General features: G+C 44.0%; 1 protein-coding gene across 2 annotated transcripts in view; it reads left to right on the top strand.

Annotated features, from left to right (window-relative positions):
• Positions 1-1064: 1064 nt before the first annotated feature.
• Positions 1065-23956, top strand: part of LOC139424547 (myosin-10-like) — a 93729-nt gene continuing 70837 nt past the window's right edge. The window contains exons 1-3 of one of the 2 annotated variants that reach the window (XM_071176498.1): positions 1065-1237; positions 4898-5274; positions 17668-17824. In XM_071176498.1, the coding sequence (XP_071032599.1) occupies positions 4930-5274; positions 17668-17824 (502 nt within the window). In that variant the 5' untranslated portion in view covers positions 1065-1237; positions 4898-4929. Of the gene's footprint in view, positions 1238-4897; positions 5275-17667; positions 17825-23956 lie in introns of those variants that run through there. The other variant, XM_071176499.1, reaches the window with a different exon arrangement.

Genomic DNA, 23956 nt, shown 5'->3' with positions numbered 1-23956 from the left:
GGACTGTAGCCTAAAAAAATATATAGTCCTGCTCTTTTCCCGCGATCCATCAAACACATTTGGTGTGTCATCATAGTGGCCTCTGAAATGTGGTCAGACTCGCTCAGGTGGAGAAAATGTACATTTGCGCATTTTTCAAAGGTGATTTGAATGTCATTGAGAAAAAAGAAGTGTCAACAACAACAAAATCGCAAACATCCTTTCTGAGTTTAAAAGTAATCCTCGAAGTAATCTATTAAAAAAAAAAAAAAACTGTAATCTGATTGCAATATTGTTGCTGGTATTGTAACCGATTACTGTAACCGTGTTTTGTAATCCTTTACATGTAAACAGTTACTCCCCAACCCTGCTGATTTCCTATTATGAACTGTACCCGTACAATTGTAACATTCGTTGTATGTTGCGTTCATATTTTTGTTCAGTATAGTAGTCAGGGAGTGGACAAAATACTTCTGATTTGGGATGTTGCTTTCTCATCGTTTTATACAAATGTATTAGCTAAATGATTAGCTAATCCAGACCAGACTAGTCTAATATAGTGGGTTATAAAGTATACACAATTAATGGGGACATAGTTGTGGGTCCATATCACATTAGTTGATAGGCTACAAATCCCACAAAAACATGTACCTTGCCGTTCACGGAAAAATATCGTAATTTGGGTGTAATAATCAATTGAAAGGCATTTTGTTGTGGGAGATGCTTGACCACTTCATCACAATAACTTGAGCTTAATTTGGTGCAAACAAAATTGATGGGATGGAGAATTCATATTCAGAGGATGTGATGTGTGATGGACATGTCAAAGATTGTGCCTTTTTCGTTTGATATTATCCAATTATTATCCGACGTATTCATTGCAAGTTTCTCAGGGCAGCATCCACCGGTCTGCAGGTGAAACGTCATGGCTCGGGCGGATAATCATTTATATCAAGGTTTTCAAATGGGAGGAATTTCAACCAATCGCCTGTAGACTTCAGGCGGTGGAATCCAATCATATTTGATCTTTGGATAGTGGGTGTGCCGCACGGCTGGTTCTAGAGGCGGGAATAGAAAAGTGCTGCATGGCGAGTTTGGTTGAGAAGAAGTTGGATGGTGGAAGGTACCACTGATGAGAAGCGGCCGAAAAAAGCGAATATTTGCAGACATTTCAAAGAATACTGAGGAATATTACATTGTTCTACTTACTATCAGTATATTCATAAAAGTGTCTGACTTTCATTATCATCTGCACCAGGTGAGTTTATTAGAGTCGTTTTCTGAGGGATGCCGGGGTGGCTAGCTGGCTAACGGATTATTTTGCCATGACTTTTCAACGATGGAGGACCTCAACCTTGCTGGCTAGTTGACGTTTAACTAGCTAGCTAGCTAACATGATCAGTTGTTTCAATGGCATTTTCTAGATAAAAAAAATAATCAATTGAATTAAGTTATCGTTTTCATAATAACAAACTAATTGATATGCTCATTATAGGAAAAATTCAAAAATGTATTTCATTTCAGTGATGGTGCATGCAGCGCGAGGAGCCTCAACTGCATCAGAACTCATGACTCCTTTTGATGTTCATTGCTTTAGCTCATGCTAAACATATGGCATTTTAACACATTCACGTACTGCTCGGTTATGATGAATAGACATTTCACTTTTATTTAGAAATTCAATATTGTACAAACTATGCTCATCAATGCAGCTATATACAGAGCTTGCCCGACAATGTTAGCTAACGTTACATAGCTTACATTACAGCAAGAATCAGTTTGCATATTATTCTTACCACGCAATGCATATTATTCTAACCACGTTTACTCGTGTTTATCAGCGAAGGGCTTGGTATTTTCAACAAGGGCTGGCAATGCCTTGGCTGAATGACTTTGGCATGCGGTCAGCATGATATCATAGCATGATGTCGGTTTTATGAGACGCAGAGAGGGGATGCAGTGGCACGACAGTACGCTTGGCAGCACCGTGATCCCTCTATCCAGTGATCTGGCCCAGTTTCGGGTTGAAACAACACCTTGTAAACACCCTGCTAGCCATCATCAGCTGAAGCTGGCTTGCCCAGTTGTGTGACCGGCGTTAACACATCTCTTGATTATCTGTCAATATTCTCTAGTATAGCCTAATTTACTCGAGCCATATGATATCATATCATATCCCAATCATTCTTATCACAGTAAGACATTACATGGCACACTTGTCTACTACCTGGATCAGGAAGTGTGTTTGGTTGCTTCTTCCTATTTTACTCTGGTCTAGTCAGTGGTGGCGGTGGTGGTCTGTGAAGCATTTCAGCAGGGCTGGGCTACTTGGAAGACTGTAATTCCTCCATGGTGCGAAGGAGGCCGAAGTATTCTCCAAACACTGATCTAGGGTCAGCTTTCCTCTTGGCTCTCCCTTCCAATCCCTAGCCTAGCTGAACTGAAGAAGTCATGCATATGCAGTGTATGACAGACAGACCGTGAATCTATCTCTGTAGAGGGAGAGTCTCTAGTCTACCCACACATAGCTTGGCTCAGACATTAGGGTGATAATTGTCATGTGTGCTGTCTGAGGAAAGTCTCTTTTTGAGGGAGTTGGTGAGAGGGACACACTGAGGGTACTGTACTTGGACAGGGAGTGTGTTACTGTTGGAGAGTGTCTGATTTACAAGGAGACTAACCTCAGAGCTCAGCTGTCTGTTGTTCTGATATTTAAGATCCAGATTTACCGGTACTATGTGTTAGGGGTCAAACGATTAATTGTAATGGCTGATTAATTAAGGCCGATTTCAAGTTTTCATAACAATCGGTAATCTGTATTTTTGGACACCGATTTGGCCGATTTTTTAAAATATATTTTTTTACACCTTTATTTATCCGTTATTTAACTAGGTAAGTCAGTTAAGAACACATTCTTATTTTCAATGACGGCCTAGGAACGGTGGGTTAACTTCCTTGTTCAGGAGCAGAATGACAGATTTTTACCTTGTCAGCTCGGGGATTCAATCTTACAACCTTACAGTTAACTAGTCCAATGCTCTAACCACCTGATTACATTGCACTCCACGAGGAGACTGCCTGTTACGCGAATGCAGTAAGGAGCCAAGGTAAATTGCTAGCTAACATTAAACTTATCTTATAAAAAACAATTAATCAATCATAATCACTAGTTAACTACACATGGTTGATGATATTACTAGTTTATCTAGTGTGTCCTGCGTTGCATATAATCAATGCGGTGCGTATTCGCGAAAAAGGTCTGTCTTGCTCCAATGTGTACCTAACCATAAACATCAATGCCTTTCTTAAAATCAATGCACAAGTATACATTTTTGAACCTGCATATTTAGTTAATATTGCCTGCTAACATAACTCGTTGCGAACTGTGAAGACTATTTCTTCCTAACATACACAGCCAACTTCGCCAAACGGGGGATGATTTAACAAAAGCGCATTTGCGAAAAAAGCACAATCGTTGCACGACTGTACCTAACCATAAACATCAATGCATTTCTTAAAATCAATACACAGAAGTATATATTTTTAAACCTGCATATTTAGCTAAAAGAAATCCAGGATAGCAGGCAATATTAACCAGGTGAAATTGTGTCACTTCTCTTCCGTTCATTGCACGCAGAGTCCGTGTATATGCAACAGTTTGGGCCGCCTAATTTGCTAGAATTTTACATAATTATGACATAACATTGAAGGTTGTGCAATGTAACAGAAATATTTAGACTTAGGGATGGAACGGTTCCGTATTTCACTGAAAGAATAAACGTCTTGTTTTCGAGATGATAGTTTCCGGATTTGACCATATTAATGACCTAAGGCTCGTATTTCTGTGTGTTATTATGTTATAATTAAGTCTATGATTTGATAGAGCAGTCTGACTGAGCGGTGGTAGGCACCAGCAGGCTCGTAAGCATTCATTCAAACAGCACTTTCGCGTGTTTTGCCAACAGCTCTTCGTTGTGCTTCAAGCTTTGAGCTGTTTATGACTTCAAGCCTATCAACTCCCGAGATTAGGCTGGTGTAACCAATGTGAAATGGCGAGTTAGCGGGGTGCGCGCTAATAGCGTTTCAAACGTCACTCGCTCTGAGACTTGGAGTGGTTGTTCCCCTTGCTCTGCATGGGTAACGTTGCTTTTAGGGTGGGTAGATTTGGAGTAGTTATTCCCCGTGCGCTGCAAGGGCCGCGGCTTTTGTGGAGCGATGGGTAACGATGCTTCGATTCTGGCTGTTGTCGATGTGTTCCTGGTTCGAGACCAGGTAGGGGCGAGGAGAGGGACGGAAGCTATACTGTTACACTGGCAATACTAAAGTGCCTATAAGAACATCCAATAGTCAAAGGTACTGTATATGAAATACAAATCATATAGAGAGAAATAGTCCTATAATTCCTATAACAACTACAACCTAAAACTTCTTACCTGGGAATATTGAAGACTCATGTTAAAAGGAACCACCAGCTTTCTTTCATATGTTCTCATGTTCTGAGCAAGGAACTTCAACGTTAGCTTTCTTACATGGCACATATTGCACTTTTACTTTCTTCTCCAACACTTTGTTTTTGCATTATTTAAAACAAATTGAACATGTTTCATTATTTATTTGAGGCTAAATTGATTTTATTGATGTATTATATTAAGTTAAAATAAGTGTTCATTCACTATTGTTGTAGTTGTCATTATTATAAACACATTTTTTTTTAAATCGGCCGATTAATCGGTATCGTCTTTTTTTGGTCCTCCATCATAATCGGTCGACCTCTACTCTGTATCCTAAACTACCCCTGGGCATCACATTCATCATTAGATCTACAGGAGATCTTCGGTAGGGGCTAGGGATCGACCTGAGTTTTTAAATAATGGTTTTAACTCAACCAATGCGTTTACTGTTTGTTTCTCCCGTCCAGGTGTCCTAGTGTGTTCTGGTTGTACCCCAGAGATGGCACAGCGGAGCGGGCAGGAGGACCCGGAGCGGTACCTGTTCGTGGACCGTGCCGTGGTCTGCAACCCGGCCACGCAGGCCGACTGGACGGCCAAGAAGCTCGTATGGATCCCATCGGAGCGACACGGCTTCGAGGCAGCCAGCATCCGCGAGGAGCACGGCGACGAGGTGGTGGTGGAGCTGGCTGAGAACAGCAAGAAGGCCATGGTGAACAAGGACGATATCCAGAAGATGAACCCTCCCAAGTTCAGTAAGGTGGAGGACATGGCTGAGCTCACGTGTTTGAACGAGGCCTCAGTGCTGCACAACCTCAAGGACCGCTACTACTCTGGCCTCATCTACGTAAGTAGGATAAAAATCCTGCTTTTCTGACTTGAGAAAACCAGGTGTAGGCTTCTTTACCTTACATTGGTATCTTATTGAAGTGGACCAGTAGCCCTTTCCTCTCCCTTTTTGGTATATTATACCCAACTACCCATCACATCAATCAGCATTGTCCAATACCAAACCCACTAAGACCCCCAAAACCATGTGTCCTTAGATACACCACCATACCCCAGGGTTCTAATACGTTGGCAATAGCATTAGCAATGTCCCAGATAACCAGGGTTTCCCCTGTGATTACGGCCCACTTAGTGACATGACATGCATTCCTGGAATAGATGGAATGTCAGTTAGCCGCCTGAGACCCAGAGAGAAGGGAGGACAACTGTGATTGCCTCCACAGTTCCACAGCACCAGCTATTCCTGTGGTTCTCTCCCCAGGTGGCTGCAATAAGAGGCAGAAGACAGCTCAGGGGATGAGGTCATTTTGGAATGTTAATGAAGCAGAGGTTTTATGAGAGAATCTATGAGGGATTTAATGCTTTTTTAAAAGGTTTCTATGGCTTATGGAGTGGTCCTAGTTAATGGCTTGTTGGCTGATGTGGGAATATGTAATTAGTTCCCATGGGTTGCATTTTCAGCTCTCTAACCCTGACCCCTCTCAATTATCAAACATTATCACGCTCCAATGCTCTAGGGCAGGGTTCACCAACTGGCACCCATGGCCCGATGAAAACATTTTTTTGTTATTTAATTTTTAATTTTGGTTTATTGTTGGACATAGCTACAATACTGTTAGAAAAACAGGATTTTAATTTTGGAAATCTGTTCAAGTATTCCCACACATAATAGAGAGAAACATGGGATCGTATAGAAATGTAAGCAAGGTTTGAAATTATTATGTTTTAGTCAAATATTTTATCGGTTTGAGCTTTTTGCTACAAATTATTTGTAATTATGACCTGCTAGAAATGACAAGAAGGCCTCTCGACCCAAACCCTATGCAACGTCCAACACACTCCCCGGCAGGGGCTGGATTGCTAGGTGAGCACCAGGCTTTAGTGAGGCCCTGTCAGTGCTCCATCCATCCATGTGGCTAGTAGTGCTAATGTAATGGCTCCCTGCCAATGGGCCTGATCTGCAGTAATCAGCCAGCCAGGGAAAGAGGCTCGTGCTGAGTCATTCACACAGACTAACTGTACCGCCTTCACAGGGCTCTTTGTCTCCCTGCAGATAAGCAACAGCTGCCCCTAATAACTGGCATATTTTCAACCTTCAGTAGTACTGTACCTAACTCACTACTTGATTAAAAAATAACTCCCTGTCAAGTAGGGCTGACAACATTTAGTCGGCTGGTCGATTGTTTGGTCATAAATAGATTTTGTTTTTCATGGTGCACAAGACAACCTGCCTATTTTTCACCTGTCTCAGTGGACTAATCCATTGCGGAGGCCACGGAGATGGCACAGTCCATCACTCTTATGACATGTGCTACTGAAAGTGTAAATGGTTATATACTGCAACACTAATAAATATATTATTTTATAACAAATGCGCTTTCTCCCGTGAGGGATAGCGGTCGCTGTCCGTGGTTCTGAAACGTAATATTCAGGGCGCTGTTGAATTGGCGCCTTTCCCTATATGTTGCTATGTGCATAATGGTGAAGTTAACCAGCATATTGGTGTTAAGAACAATGTGGCGGAGGAAACGAGGAAACAGCCCTTGCCTTAATTGTCTAAGAAAATTGAAGAGAGAGGAAACCCCAACTTAATTAGGTCTATAATCAATAGCCTAAATGTTAAACTTGCCTGGCTTTATAAATCATCCATATATATCTACATTATATAACCAATAAGACAGATCCTGCTTCTGTTGCCAGAATGAGTGTTTGTTTAATAGCCTACTGATTCCGTGAGCACCAAGCCTCATGCAACCTTAAAATGTAGAATAAAGCAATTTCACAAAATCGGCTGTTTTTAAATCTTTGCTCTGCTGTAATAAAGTCTTTGCAACATTTTTTTTGATAGAACAGACTCTGGTATTACTTTTCATTTATTTACTGTTGTTTACGCTGTTCCAAACGGCCAGAAAAATGATATGGTAATCTAACAGTTCCTGTTAGACACACATAATGTGCATGCAGCTCTCGCTCCTATAGCCTCCTTTTTCTTGATCTTCTTGTTCTTATTTTTATTATTACAATTATTATTAAGAACACCATTATAATAAGTAATGTCATTATCATCTGAAACTCTTCCTCTTCAAACAGTATCTTAAACAATCCTCCTCACCTCCTCAATTAAAGGATTTATATATTTTTAAAAATCCGTTGGAACAGACTATGGTACATTTATAGTTTATTGAGTGTTGCTTACACTGTTCCAAATTGTAAGGGGTGCGTAACTGGTGGCAGGGAAGTCAGACGCAGGAGAGCAGAACTAGGTAATAGCTGGAGCAGTTTAATTGCAAAACCAATGGCATAAAGAAATAAGAAACATGGGTACAAAACCAGACGCGCATCAGTAAACATGTGCACAAGCACTTACAACAAACAATTCCACACAAAGGCATGGGGGGAACAGAGGGTTAAATACACAACAATTAATGAGGGAAATAAAAACAGGGGTGTAGGAAAACAAGACAAAACAAATGGAAAATGAAAAGTGGATCGACGATGGCTAGAAGACGCCGACCGCCGAACTCCGCCCGAACAAGGAGAGGAACCGACTTCGGTGGAAGTCCCCCCCCCCCCCCCTGACGCACGGCTCTAGCAGCACGCCGACACCGGCCTCGGGGACGACCCGGAGGGCGAGGTGCAGGGCGATCTGGACGGAGACGGTGGAACTCCCGCTGCATTGAAGGGTCCAACACGTCCTCCACCAGAACCCAGCATCTCTCCTCCGGACCGTACCCCTCCCAGTCCACGAGGTACTGAAGGCCCCTCGTCCGACACCTTGAATCCAGTATGGATTGCCGGGGCCCCCTCTATGTCCAGAGGGGGCGGAGGAACCTCCCGCACCTCAGACTCCTGGAGCGGGCCAGCCACCACCGGCCTGAGGAGAGACACATGGAACGAGGGGTTAATACGGTAATCGGGGGGAAGCTGTAACCTGTACCTCACCTCGTTCAGTCTCTTCAGGACTTTAAATGGCCCCACAAACCGCGGACCCAGCTTCCGGCAGGGTAGGCGGAGGGGCAGGTTTTGGGTCGAGAGCCAGACCCGGTCCCCCTGTGCGAACACCGGGGTCTCACCGCGGTGAAGGTCTGCGCTGGCTTTCTGGCGCAGCACGACGCGCTGAAGGTGAACATGAGCGGCGTCCAATGTCTCCTCCGCGCACCGGAACCAGTCGTCGACCGCAGGAGCCTCGGTCTGACTCTGATGCCAAGGAGCCAGAACCGGCTGATACTCTGCAGTCTGTAGGGCTGTAGGGAGACCGGGCAGAGGGAGGAGACAGCAGGACTTAGAAAAACGGTCCACAACAACCAGGATCGTGGTGTTACCCTGTGAGAGAGGAAGATCGGTAAGGAAATCCACCGACAGGTGCGACCAAGGCCGTTGTGAAATAGGTAAGGGGTGTAGCTTACCTCTGGGCAGGTGCCTAGGAGCATTACACTGGGCGCACACCGAGCAGGAGGAAACATAAACCCTCACGAGTGGTGGTGCTGGGGATGGAACCAACAGACCCCGCTATGGACGTCCGCGGGTAGCCAGCAGGTTATCCAACCGAATGGACAGGTCCACCAGCTGGTCGAAGGTGAGGGTGGTGTCCCTGCAGGCCAACTCCCGACGGACGTCCTCGGGCAAACTGCAGCGATAGTGGTCGATCAGTGCCCTGTCACTTCATCCCGCACCGGTGGCCAGGGTCCGAAGGTCCACGGTGAACTCCTTGGCGCTCCTCGTCCCCTGCCTCAGATGGAAGAAGACTGCCCGGAAACGGCGGGTGAAATCCTCTAAATGGTCCTGCACCGCATCTCCTTCTCCCCACACGGCGTTTGCCCACTCCAGGGCTTTCCCTGAGAGGCACGAGACGAGGGTTGATCTAGCTGCAATAGGAAACCCTGGCAGCGTGCAGCCGTCCCGTCGTACCCTCGGGGAAGGGCGAAACGAATCCCATCTAGACAATCACACCCTGACACAGTTTGGAGGGAGAGATATTCATTTTATTCTGAGAGCTTTATATTATATATACAGTGCATTCGGAAAGTATGCAGACCCCTTGACTTTTTACACATCTCGTTACAGCCTGATTCAAAAATGGATTAAGTAGTTTTTTCCCCTCATCAATCTACACACAATACTCCATAATGACAAAACAAAAACAGGTTTATAGAAATTTGTGCGAATTTATTAAAAATAAAAATGCCATATTTACGTAAGTATTCAGACCCTTTACGCAGTACTTTGTTGAAACACCTTTGACAGTGATTACAGCCTCGATTCTTGGTATTGATGCTACAAACTTGGCACCTGTATTTGCGGAGTTTCTCCCATTCATCTGTCCAGATCTTCTCAAGCTCTGTCAAGTTGGATAAGGAGCGTCACTGCACAGCTATTTTCAGGTTTCCAGAGATGTTAGATTGGGTTCAAGTCCAGGCTCTGCCTGGGCCACTCAAGGACATTCAGAGACTTGTCCCGTAGCCACTCCTGCATTGTCTTGGCTGTGTGCTTAGGGTCATTGTCCTGTTGGAAGGTGAACCTTCGCCCCAGTCTGAGGTCCTGAGCACTCTGGAGCAGGTTTTAATCACGGATTTCTCTGTACTTTGCTCCGTTCATCTTTCCCTCAATCCTGACTAGTCTCACAGTCCCTGCCGCTGAAAAATATCCCCACAGCATGATGCTGCCACCACCATGCTTCACCGTAGGGATAGTGCCAGGCTTTTTCCAGACGTGATGCTTGGTATTCAGGCCACATAGTTGAATCTTGGTTTCATCGGACCAGAGAATCTTGTTTCTCATGGTCTGAGAGTCCTTTAGGTGCCTTTTGGCAAATTCCAAGCAGGCTGTCATGGGCCTTTTACTGAGGAGTGGCTTCCGTCTGGCCACTCTTCTATGAAAGGCCTGATTGGTGGAGTGCTGCAGAGATCTGGAAGGTTCTCCCTTCTCCACACAGGAACTCTAGAGCTCTGTCAGAGTGACCATCGGGTTCTTGGTCACCTCCCTGATGAAGGCCCTTTTCCCTTGTTTGCTCGGTTTGGCTGGGCGGTTAGCTCTAGGAAGAGTCTTGGTGGTTCCAAACTTCTTTCATTTAAGAATGATGTAGGCAACTGCGTTCTTGGGGACCTTCAATGCTGCAGACATTTTGTGGTACCCTTCCCCAGATCTGTGCCTCGACATAATCCTGTTTCTGAGTTCTACGGACAATTCCTTCAACCTCATGGCTTGGTTTTTGCTCTGACATGCACTGTCAACTGTGGGACCTTATATAGACAGGTGTGTGCCTTTCCAAATCATGTCTAATGAATTGAATATACCACAGGTGGACTCCAACCAAGTTGTAGAAACATCTCAAGGATGATCAATGGAAACAGGATGCACCTGAGCTCAATTTTGAGTCTCACAGCAAAGGGTCTGAATACTTGTGTAAATAAGTTATTTCTGTTTTAATTTTTTTATAAATTTGCAAAAAATTCTAAAAACGTGTTTTCTCTTGTTCATTATGGGGTATTGTGTGTAGATTGATGATTAAAGAAATGTTTAGAAAAAGGCTGTAATGTAACCAAATATGGAAAAAGGAAGGGGTCTGAATACTTTCTGAATGCACTGTATATATAGATATTATACAGATGATATTATATAAAGGACATGATATATGGAAAAAATTATGAGACCAATGCAAAATTATCAGTTTCTCTGGTTTAACTATTTATATGTATTTTGGTAAGATTAACATTTGTTTTTATTATATAAACTACTGACAACATTTCTCCCAATTTCCAAATAAAAATAGCAGCTTGGCTTTGTTTGATGGCTTGTGACCGTCTATCTTCTTCTTGATCACATTCCAGAGATTTTCAATGGGGCTCAGGTCTAGAGATTGGGCTGGCCATGACAGGGTTTTGATTTGGTGGTCCTCCATCCACATCTTGATTGACCTGGCTGCGTGGCATGGAGCATTGTCCTGCTGGAAAAAACAATCCTCAGAGTCTTCCAGGACAACCTTGTACGTGGTTTGATTCATGCGTCCTCCACAACGACACATCTGCCCGATTCCAGCCTCGCTGAAGCACCTCCAGCTCATCACTGATCCTCCACCAAATTTCACAGTGGGTGCGAGACCTGGAGAGGCCTACAAGCCAGCGTGTGCTTCAGCAAGGCTAGAATCAGGCATCAAACAAAGCTGCTTGAATTTCAAGTCAAACAGGGGTTTCCAGATGTGCTGTCAAAGCTCTTTTGAAGAAGCACAAAGAAACGGGCAACGTTATAGACACAGTGGTCGGCCAAGGAAACTTACTGTAGCAGATGAAAGACCTGCCGAGTTCCTTCAAAAGGGTGGTCACATCAAATATTGATTTCATGTAGATTTTTCTTCTGTTCATTCACTTTGCATTTTGTTAATTGATAAATATAAACTATTAACATGTCTATTTTTGAAAGCATTCTTACTTTACAGCATTTCTCCACACCTGCCTAAAACTTTTGCACAGTACTGTAGGTTTTGGTTGATGTTTGATCATGTGACTTTAATGACTCTCAGGTCACAGTGTAAAAAAACTGTCTCATCTGTTTCTCTGGGGGTGCAGTTTCTTTCTTGTAAAATAGGTTTTGTATGCACTCCCATTCATAAAAGAACAACACCGAGCTTTACAGGGAGCTCTGCCTATCCTAAACTCTCCTGGTGCCACAGGTTCTTGACCCCCCTATGCTAATGAGATAGAATGTCATAGGCTGAGAACTGTAGGACTCTCAGAACCAAAAATGGTTAATAAGCATGACGTGTGACGACCAGGTCAATGTCCCCTCCTTTCAATCCAATACAGTAGAGGCCAGGGACATTTCATAGGGAACATTCCCACTTCGAAACTGCCACTGACTCAATCTTCAACAATGCTGATGTGCGTATTGAACAGAGGCTGTTGAGGGGTAAGGAAGGACACTTGTCTCCAAATGTCTGTTTTTGGTAGTGCTGAGCAATAAACCGTTTTTTCCCCTGTGAGATCAATGCACACATTGCACAGTTTCTCTAGAAATGAATCAGATACAGCCTGAACTGTGCAATGTAGTAGGAAGTTATAGTTTCCAACAGGGCCAATATTCTACATAGTTTAGCGCATAATATGTGGTAATTAACTACAATGGCCATAATCCATTGCGCATCTACAGTTGAAGTTGGAAGTTTACCTACACCTAAGCCAAATACATTTAAACTCAGTTTTTCACAATTCCTGACATTTAATCCTAGTAAAGATTCCCTGTATTAGGTCAGTTAGGATCACCTCTTTATTTTAAGAATGTGAAATGACAGAATAATAGTAGAGAGAATGATTTGTTTCAGCTTTTATTTCTTTCATCACATTCCCAGTGGGTCAGAAGTTTACATACACTCAATTAGTATTTGGTAGCATTGCCTTTAAATTGTTTAACTTGAGTCAAACGTTTCGAGTAGCCTTCCACAAGCTTCCCACAATAAGTTGGGTGAATTTTGGCCCATTCCTCCTGACAGTGCTGGTGTAACTGAGTCAGGTTTGTAGGTCTCCTTGCTCTCACACGCTTTTTCAGTTCTGCTCACAAATATTCTATAGGGTTGAGGTCAGGGCTTTGTGATAGCCACTCCAATACCTTGACTTTGTTGTCCTTAAGCCATTTTGCCACAACTGTGGAAGAATGCTTGGGGCCATTGTCCATTTGGAAGACCCATTTACGACCAAACTTCTTAACTTCCTGACTGATGTCTTGAGATGTTGCTTGATTTGCACTTTTCGCACCAAAGTACATTCATCTCTAGGAGACAGAATGCGTCTCCTTCCTGAGCGGTATGGCGGCTACGGGGTCCCATGGTGTTTATACTTGAGTACTAATTTCCCATGAGTACTAATTTCCCCTACCTTCAAACGTAGAGGCACTGAGTTTGAAGGTAGGCCTTGAAATACATCTACAGGTACATCTCCAATTGACTCAAATGATGTCAATTAGCCTATCAGAAGCTTCTAAAGCCATTACATCATTTTATGGAATTTTCCAAGCTGTTTAATGGCAGTCAACTTAGGGTATGTACACTTCTGACCCACTGGAATTGTGAATTATAAGTGGAATAATCTGTCTGTAAACAATTGTTGGAAAAATTGCTTGTGTCATGCACAATGTAGATGTCCTAACCGACCTGCCAAAACTATAGTTTGTTAACAAGACATTTGTGGAGTGGTTGAAAAATGTGTTTTAATGACTCCAACCTAAGTGTATGTAAACTTCGGACTTTAACTGTACTTGTCCGGTCTGTGCTTCTTTTACGCCTGCTGCAGAAGAGATCAAATAGGATATAGAGAGCAGCTGTTGCTTCTCGAGGTATCTCGAGGTATCTCTACCTGAAAATGTGTGATCTACGTGATTGTTAGTTGCTTTTCAGGAGTCATAAAAGTATACCTTATTTACTACTAAAATAGTGGGTTTGTCAGACAGTATAGACAGCAGCTCTATAGAGATGAGATGATCACTTGGAATTAAATAACTGTCATCAAATAAAACCAATTTAATTAACACAAGTGATATATTTGAGTAAAGTAATGTGAATGAAGGTTCATAAGCAGTTAATGGGCAGTCACTACCATCATGGGACTTTTATTAATTGTTTTATTCTATGTTGCAGCATTCAACCCACATAATGCATAGGGCATTTAATGTTTAAAAAAAAGTAATAGAAACAGTGATATGTTTTTTATAATCGAACCGAAACTGAACCGACCTCAAAAAGCACTAATTGCTCAGCACTCGTTTTTGGTCAGCTGCATAGCATTCTCGTTTCCCCTTGTGGTCTGTGGCCATCCTCAATGGCCCCAGGAAACGGCTAGCTTTTGGGCTGAATGTGTGATGTGTTATTAAATGCATGTGTTTCTGTAACCTTTTAAGTAACAGTATCTGCTGTATCCTTTGTACTGCAACAGTGCAGACTGGGAAGACGGCCCAAGGCCTGGAGCTTTGAGTTGATGTTTGGTTACCTTCATCTGCAGACATCCCCTCTTCAGTCTCCCCTAAGCCTGGCTTTCGTTAGAACATGGGTGTCTCTGTTCTCAATAGAAACCAGTGCGTCAGTTAGGTTTTTACCATAAAATATATCAAGAGAATATTTTCTATAAGTCCACATAAGCAGACAGACGGGACCCCAAACCACTGCTTTCCTGCCTGATGCCTCAGACTCGCAGCCTGGTCACATGCCCGCCGGGATGAGTATGAGGCAGAGATCAGTATGCAAGCACAGCACACACAAACACACACACTGTGTAGATGGAGCAAAACTGCTTGCTCTGCTCTAGTGTGCCATTGGTCTCCTCCCACGCTCAGACCCCAATGCTATTGGAGCACTGGAAATGAAGCAGTGCTCATAGTGAACGATATTAGACCATTCTTTCTCTAAAACCTTTGAAAATTCTGTTCTCCATAATCATCGCCTCTTTTCAATATGCTATGACAATCAAAACGGAGTGGCACTGAGCTAAGCTTCGCAGACGGAACAATGTTGAGAATGAGAATGAAAACATCCACTCTCTCCATGGAGAGGCCCTCAACTCTTGTCGTTGCTCAGCTACGCTCAGCTTGGGCTTGGCAAGGGGGACCACTTGGACATTTCCGGAGAACTGGGAACCTAGTCAACTGTGTCGGAGTTCTCCGTTGTTAACCACAGCCTGGCTATCTGGGTACACTACTTTGTTGTACTGAGAGACAGGTTCTTGGCCCATGCCTCCCTCCACCTAAGGCACAGTGCTGTGTGAGATATATATTTTCTTGGCCGGCGTCTCACCCCGATCTCTACTGTATTGAGAGATAGGGACAGGTTCTTCACCAAGGCCTCCTTCCCTTCATATACCTCCTACACGTCTCATCCCCGCCTGCAGACCCAGAGCCCCACTAATCCCCCATGTACTCCCCAGGGGCTGCCATCCAGGCTGGGCAGCTGAGTCATATCTCTCCCCGATCCTGCTGCTGCCTCTGGGTCTGGGCTGCGCCGGCCAGAGTGCTAATCCGTCTGCCTGGCTCTGCGCCCACTGTGGGGGGGGGGGGGGGGGGGGCGACAGGTGGTGTGGTGTGTCCACTGGCCCTACTTTGCTGTCAGCTAAAGGGGAGGCTTGCAAATATGTGGGATCTGTGGATTCCGCAGGAATCTCTTCCATAACTCCATACATACTCATCGACCAGTGCACCAAGATGAATCGCACTAGAATGTTGGTTACCCCTGTGTAGCCACATACCCCCTCCTAGTGACCCCTTTTCTCCCCAAAAAGCTACCTAGTCCCCCACTGTGACTCATGAACATTCGTCCCGCCGCTCTCGATTTCTTCCTTTTGTGGCGTATTTTTCTTGACATTTTGATTTTGACATTTGACTGCATTGTTAGGAGCTATTAACGTAAGCGTTTCGCCACACCGCTATAACACCTGCTAAACTGTGTACACGACCAATAAACTTTGATTTGATTTTGGTTTGAACAACAAATATCTGCTTCCTCCCGAGCTTGTTGTTGCTGTGGCTGGACCATTACCAGGCTAGAGCATATCTCTGCCCTTCCGAGGGATCTGTATGTGTACATATGAAAGACTGGCCATCTGGTGACCCACTCACCCCTCCCCTAATGCACACCATGATATCCCCCAAATCACTGACCACGTGTCGTCTCAAAGTGACCGTTCATCACATTCTGCATGGTGATGGTGATTGTCTCATTTCCATTCAGCACAACCTTCAATATATTGGCATTATCTTTATAGCACATAACATAATGCCACAAGCCCCAGTCATGCTGCAGCCAAATAGAGTACAGTAAAAGTCCCCTGTGGTCCAAAGACAGAGATAAGAGGCGTAGCAGCTAGCGAGCTCAGCAGCTAGCTGAGAGGACATGTTTGTTTTGTCTCCCAGAGGAGGAGTGTGTGTGACTCACAATCGCTCTTCCCGCTCCAGCCAGGCGACAACCGTGGCAGTGAGCTTTGCTCCGCAAGAGTCTTTAGACTAGGACCCTGCGGCTACCCCCACCCCACACCAGCATGCCTTGGCCACACCGCCATTGTTCCAGCTCAGCAACTTGGTTAGCCGACCTTGGGCCCCTCTGCAGCCACCTGTCTTCTGCCTCCCCTGCCCCAACAGACAGACAACATAATTACAGCCAAGCTTGGACGGACCAAGAAAGGGACTGAGAGATGGAGATAAAGGGTGCATGGACACCCTTTAAAGGCAGAATCGGAAAAGGACCCTTCTGCATAATCACCCGTCCCCCTTCTCTTACTGGTTTAATGGAATATCCCAGCCGGCAGACTGTAGACAGGGATTAACCCTCTCCTGGCCTGCCCTCCCCCCAGTCTGACACTGCAGGGATGATATGGCAGTTTTGTACGTAACTTCAACGACCCCCATTTAGAGATCTGCATTAGTGTTTAAGAGATGGGATTTATTGCTCTCCGTTTCGGGTTATTACAATGCATCACACACAGCGTAACTCATTCCCTGGCTTGAGTGCATTGGACTGCACTGAATAAAGAGCCGTCCTCTCAGCCGGATGCGATGAGGTGGAGGAGGAGGAGGAGAAAGCTGTGTGGGAGGAATCTCAAATGGTGCAGCACTTTGGCAGCCATCCACCTAGCAGCATCTATATCACAGGGACTGTTTCTGTATGATCAGTTTTTGGGGGTCAGGGGGAGAGAGAGAGAAAAGGGAAAATAAATCCCGGCTCGGAACCAGAGGCAACCGGTCTTTTTATGATGCCTAATCATTATGATGGTAGTGTTTTAATCTCAGTCCCTGTAGCAGCAAACTGAAGGTCAACCTTATCATTAGGCTACTTTGATACGGACCAGCAACGATCTTTGTTCTCTCATTCCCTCTACCTGTATGTTTCCTTTCACATCTTCACTGTCCTTCCACCACCATACAAGCCAATGTCAGGCTATTACTCTGTTTGTGTTTAGTCACTGTCCACTAAGCAGTTCACACTCCTTTTCAACCCCACAAGCGAGAGGGGAAATTGCTTTCTGATTGCTTCAACATCATTAGTGAATAGTGATAGTAGTGATTCCCTGTGGGGCACTGAAGGGATTTGTAAGCTCTTTCTCATTACATGACAGCTGACTGGTCCACAATTGTTTCAGATGGTTTCTCTTTACCTGGCAAACCTGTATTATTAAATGTAAAAACAAAAAACGTGATGTCAAATCATGGTGTCTTCAGATTCCCGTGTTTCACACTGAATGACATGATCTTCTTTCTCCTGCAGACATACTCTGGCCTCTTCTGTGTGGTGATAAACCCCTACAAGTACCTGCCCATCTACTCAGAAAACATCATAGAGATGTACAGGGGGAAGAAGAGACACGAGATGCCCCCTCACATCTACGCCATCTCAGAGTCCGCGTACAGATGCATGCTCCAAGGTAAGTCTCAATTGGTTATGGTTTATCCCTCCCTTTACTGCAACCATCAATGTCACTGCACAAAATATGCGCATATGTTTGCTACACAGGGAAATTGTATGAATGATCAGATTCAGTCTACTGGAACCAGAAAGTCAAAGCCAACTTAACCGGTTGTTTTGGGATTAAGGCTGTTGTTGAGAGGCAGTCAACCGGTAGGTACAGTACATACTGATATTAGGACAGGCTTGTCTCTACTGTGGCAGGTGCACTTATCTCCCAGGTCTGTGATGTTAATTCGAGTCTGTTTGGATAATTTGTCATGTTAATTGTACAATGTCAGTTCCCATAGGGCTAGATGTTGTTGTGTTTCAATTTAAAATGTTGCTAGGGGATGAACAGATATTGGGTCTTTATGTCATCATTTTAGTTTTGTTGTTTTGTTTGGGGGCGGGGGCTTCTGTAAATTGTCAAAATGTTACCTTTCACCTCCCGGGTGGCGCAGTGGTCTAGGGCACTGCATCGCAGTGCTAGCTGTGCCACCAGAGACTCTGGGTTCGCGCCCATGCTCTGTCGCAGCCGGCCGCGACCGGGAGGTCCGTGGGGCTACGCATAATTGGCCTAGCGTCGTCCGGGTAAGACGGGGGAGGGTTAGGGAGGGTTAGGCCGGTAGGGATATCCTTGTCTCATCGCGCACTAGCGACTCCTGTGGCGGGCCTGGCGCAGTGCACGCTGGCCAGGTCGCCAGGTGCACTGTTTTTTCCCCGACACATTGGTGCGGTTGGCTTCCGGGTTGGATGCGCGCTGTGTTAAGAAGCAGTGCGGCTTGATTGGGTTGTGTTTCGGAGGACGCATGGCTCTCGACCTTCGTCTCTCCCGAGCCCGTACGGGAGTCATAGCGATGAGACAAGATAGTAACTACTAACAATTGGATACAACAAAATTGGGGAGAAAAGGGGCGGAAAAATAAATAAAAATGTTACCTTTCCCCATGTTGCATTTGTCAGGGCATCTCCATTAGCTCTACTGTTACAATACTCAAGGCTTTCGCTCTCAAGTTACCAAACCAATACAAGCCACGTGTTGCCATCGCCAACGCTCATAAAAGTTGTTTAACAGTCGCCCTGTGATTTACGGGATTATTACTCAATTTCAACAACTTTAGGGCCATTCATTTCACTAGAAGGCTTAATTGAAACCATCAGCTGAACCATGGTTTGTTGCATACTAAAGTCACCCCCAATTATTTTGATGTAGTGCACTGGCCAGCTCTGTATTATGTAGTAGTTGCCCTAAATTCATGCAAGCATCTCCAGCATTATGGTATCAAATGGCACGCATTGAGGAAAAAGAGCTCGTGGAAACAGTCCAAAGGAGCTGGTCTTATTTCTCTGTTCATATTTCCACCTCCAGAGAGAAATGAATTTTGCCAGCAATGTCTGGAATGTGGGGAGCACAGTGGAAAGGGGAAGTGAAGGATGACTGGGTTTTTTCCATGAAGTGCTGATACCTCAGAACTATGCACTTCTCAGGACCACTATGGGCTACAAGCACCAATGGGTCTAAATCTCAGCTTGAGAACCCAAAGCCTTTAGTCACTGCAGAGAGAATCCACTTCAGACCTCTTCAGATTGCCAGAGGCTTTGACTTTGTCTCTGGCATTGTCTGGCATTGTCAAAGTATGTTGACGCACCGCAAGTGTTGGGTGAAGAAAAACATACACCACTTTATTAGAATTGCATCTGATTCCATAACACAAGGAGGGTGAATCTATGTGACTAAAGTAGATTCACAATCCTGTATGTGATGTTAAATCCAGTTTGTAATAGACTTCATCCCGTTTGGGTTGGTTTTTACTCAACCATAAATCTTCCAGGGGTTCGTGATGAGGGAGAACTTATCTCTTGCAGCGTCTACTAGCCTATAGGTTCTGCCCAGCAGGAGAAGCCTGCATGACCTTCTATTCCTCACGTCAGTGGAAAAATAGTGAAGGGCAGAATTGATTTACAAGGAGCTGCTTAAAGAAAGCACCCATTTCTCTGTCTCTCTCCATCATTCTAGTGCCAGTAACCAATCGCTTCTTTCAAACCACATGCTCCATCTTTTTCCATGGCTTTACCCTCTAATTGCCAAGGTTCTTGGCTTTCTCTGAACAGCTCTGTTTTTTCTTGGAATTTATTAATCACATTTTTGTCTGTTGACATTTGGTTTATTTCATGTCTTTTGTATCTTATACTCCCAAGAAGAAATAGCAAAATTATCTGTCCTGTCCCAGACACCTGTTATCTGTCCTGTCACAGATACCCGTTATCTGTCCTGTCCCAGACACCTGACTAAACCAACATCATTCTAGGCAGCAAACAATCCTTCCCAGTCCCCCTTTATCTCCCACTCTAATTTATCCAGAGTGTTTACACCAGCGTGTGTTTGTGTTTGCACTAGATGTCGACCGATTAATCGGAATGGCCGATTAATTAGGGACAATTTCAAGTTTTCATAACAATCGGAAATCTGTATTTTTGGGCGCCAATTTTTTAAAATGTTTATATATATATATTTTTTATTTGATTTTTATTCCTTTTATTTAACTAGGCAAGTCAGTTAAGAACACATTCTTATTTTCAATGACTGCCTAGGAACTGGGGGTTAACTGCCTTGTTCAGGGCCAGAACGACAGATTTTCACCGTGTCAGCTCAGGGGTTTCAATCTTGCAACCGCACAGTTAACTAGTCCAACGCTCTAACCATTGCACTCCACGAGTAGCCTGCCTGTTACGCAAATGCAGTAGAAGCCAAGGTAAATTGCTAGCTAGCATTAAACTTATCTTATAAAAAACAATCAATCATAATCACTGGTTATAACTACTAATCCGGTTTAGCAGGCAATATTAACCAGGTGAAATTGTGTCATTTCTCTTGCGTTCATTGCACGCAGAGTCAGGGTATATGCAACAGTTTGGGGTGCCTGGCTCATTGCGAACTAATTTGCCAGAATTTTACGTAATTATGACATACATTGAAGATTGTGCAATGTAACAAGAATATTTAGACTTAGGGATGCCACCCGTTAGATAAAATACCGAACGGTTCCGTATTTCACTGAAATAATAAACGTTTTGTTTACGAAATGATAGTTTCCGGATTCGATCATATTAATGACCAAAGGCTCGTATTTCTGTGTGTTATGTTATAATTAAGTCTGATTTGATAGAGCAGTCTGAGCAGCAGCAGGCCCGTAATCATTCAAACAGCACTTTTGTCGTTTTGCCAGCAGCTCTTCGCAAGCACAGCGCTGTTTATGACTTCAAGCCTATCAGCCTAATGGCTGGTGTAACCAATGTGAAATGGCTAGCTAGTTAGCTGGGTGTGCGCTAATACTGTTTCAAACGTCATTCGCTTTTAGATTTGGAGTAGTTATTCCCCGTGCGCTGCAAGGGCCGCGGCTTTTGTGGAGCGATGGGTAACGATGCTTCGATTCTGGCTGTTGTCGATGTGTTCCTGGTTCGAGCCCAGGTAGGGGCGAGGAGAGGGACGGAAGTTATACTGTTACACTGGCAATGCTATAGTACCTATAAGAAAATCCAATAGTCAAAGGTATATGAAATACAAATGGTATAGAGAGAAATAGTCCTATAAATACTATATTAACTACAACCTAAAACCTCTTACCTTGGAATATTGAAGTCTCATGTTAAAAGGAACCACCAACTTTCATATGTTCTCATGTTCTGAGAAAGGAACTTAAACTTTAGCTTTTTTACATGGCACATTTTTTACATGGCACATATTACTTTCTTCTCCAACACTTTGTTTTTGCATTATTTAAACCAAATTGAACATGTTTCATTATTTATTTGAGGCTAAATTGATTTTATTGATATTTTATATTAAGTTAAAATAAGTGTTAATTCAGTATTGTTGTAATTGTCATTATTACAAATATATACAGTGGGGCAAAAAAGTATTTAGTCAGCCACCAATTGTGCAAGTTCTCCCACTTAAAAAGATGAGAGAGGCCTGTCATTTTCATCATAGGTACACTTCAACTATGACAGACAAAATTTGAAAAAAAGAATCCAGAAAATCACATTGTAGGATTTTTAATGAATTTATTTGCAAATTATGGTGGAAAATAAGTATTTGGTCAATAACAAAAGTTTATCTCAATACTTTGTTATATACCCTTTGTTGGCAATGACAGAGGTCAGAGGTCAAAGTCTTCACAAGGTTTTCACACACTGTTGCTGGTATTTTGGCCCATTCCTCCATGCAGAGCTACTCTAGAGCAGTGATGTTTTGGGGCTGTTGCTGGGCAACACGGACTTTCAATGAAGCCACTCCTTCATTGCCCGGGCGGTGTGTTTGGGATCATTGTCATGCTGAAAGACCCAGCCACGTTTCATCTTCAATGCGCTTGCTGATGGAAGGAGGTTTTCACTCAAAATCTCACGATTCATTCTTTCCTTTACACGGATCAGTCGTCCTGGTCCCTTTGCAGAAAAACAGCCCCAAAGCATGATGTTTCCATCCCCATGCTTCACAGTAGGTATGGTGTTCTTTGGATGCAACTCAGCATTCTTTGTCCTCCAAACACGACGAGTTGAGTTTTTACCAAAAAGTTATATTTTGGTTTCATCTGACCATATGACATTCTCCCAATATTCTTCTGGATCATCCAAATATTCTCTAGCAAACTTCAGACGGGCTTGGAAATGTACTGGCTTAAGCAGGGGGACACGTCTGGCACTGCAGGATCTGGGATCCCTGGCGGCGTAGTGTGTTACTGATGGTAGGCTTTGTTACTTTGGTCCCAGCTCTTTGCAGGTCATTCACTAGGCCCTCCCGTGTGGTTCTGGGAGTTTTGCCCACCGTTCTTGTGATCATTTTGTCCCCACGGGGTGAGATCTTGCGTGGAGCCCCAGATCGAGGGAGATTATCAGTGGTCTTGTATGTCTTCCATTTCCTAATAATTGCTCCCACAGTTGATTTCTTCAAACAATGCTGCTTACCGATTGCAGATTCAGTCTTCCCAGCCTGGTGCAGGTCTACAATTTTGTTTCTGGTGTCCTTTGACAGCTCTTTGGTCTTGGCCATAGTGGAGTTTGGAGTGTGACTGTTTGAGGTTGTGGGCAGGTGTCTTTTATTCTGATAACAAGTTCAAACAGGTGCCATTAATACAGGTAACGAGTGGAGGACAGAGGAGCCTCTTAAAGAAGAAGTTTCAGGTCTGTGAGAGCCAGAAATCTTGCTTGTTTGTAGGTGACCAAATACTTATTTTCCACCATAATTTGTAAATAAATTCATTAAAAATCCTACAATGTAATTTTCTGGAATTTTTTTCTCATTTTGTCTGTCATAGTTGAAGTGTACCTATGATGAAAATTACAGGCCTCTCTCATCTTTTGAAAAGGGAGAACTTGCACAATTGGTGGCTGACTAAATACTTATTTGCCCCACTGTATATATTTTTTAAATCGGCCGATTAATCGGTATCGGCTTTTTTGGTCCTCCAATAATCCGTATCGCTATCGGCGTTGAGAAATCATAATCGGTCGACCTCTAGTTTGCACAGCTCTTCTTGACCTCTTAATTATTTTTCTGGATTTTGGGGCGAGGGGCAGCTCCCCAGCGATACTATCACAGGACAAACTCTGGATGTCCATAGGGCTGTGCTATTGGTGTGGATGCACATTATGGAGCACCATCCCATGACTGTCACAACAACAGACATCATAGAGAGATGTCTGAGAGATGTCTCTCTTTCCCTCTGCCTGATATAGCTGGGAGGCACGCCAGGCTGGGAGTGGTGACTGGGACCAGACCAGTGAGAACAGAGAGGGTGACCTGCATTTGGCAGCACAATGGGACCTTTTTTCTCTGTGGCAAGGGCTTGTCCGTCCAGTGGGTGTCGGTTGTGACGAGTTGGGCAGTCCCGTCATCCAGGCCCTGCCTGGTGTCAGTTTAGACAAGGAGGAATTTCTCTCTCAGTGTGGAGAATGTGTGCATTGACACCTCAAGTAGTGTCCTCTGTGAAGAATCTCTTCAAAGACACTGGTTGGATGTACTGTAGTGGTAATTCCACTGTCGGATATTGCATGTGCATGCAAATACATAGTGCTTCCCCAATCATACTTTTGTTATGAGCCCTATTTG

The sequence above is a fragment of the Oncorhynchus clarkii genome, chromosome 13 (assembly GCF_045791955.1).
Source record: "Oncorhynchus clarkii lewisi isolate Uvic-CL-2024 chromosome 13, UVic_Ocla_1.0, whole genome shotgun sequence".
NCBI classification, from domain to species: Eukaryota; Metazoa; Chordata; class Actinopteri; order Salmoniformes; family Salmonidae; genus Oncorhynchus; species Oncorhynchus clarkii.
Note: the sequence above shows the minus strand (reverse complement) of the source record. Positions and strands in the feature narration are given on the sequence as shown.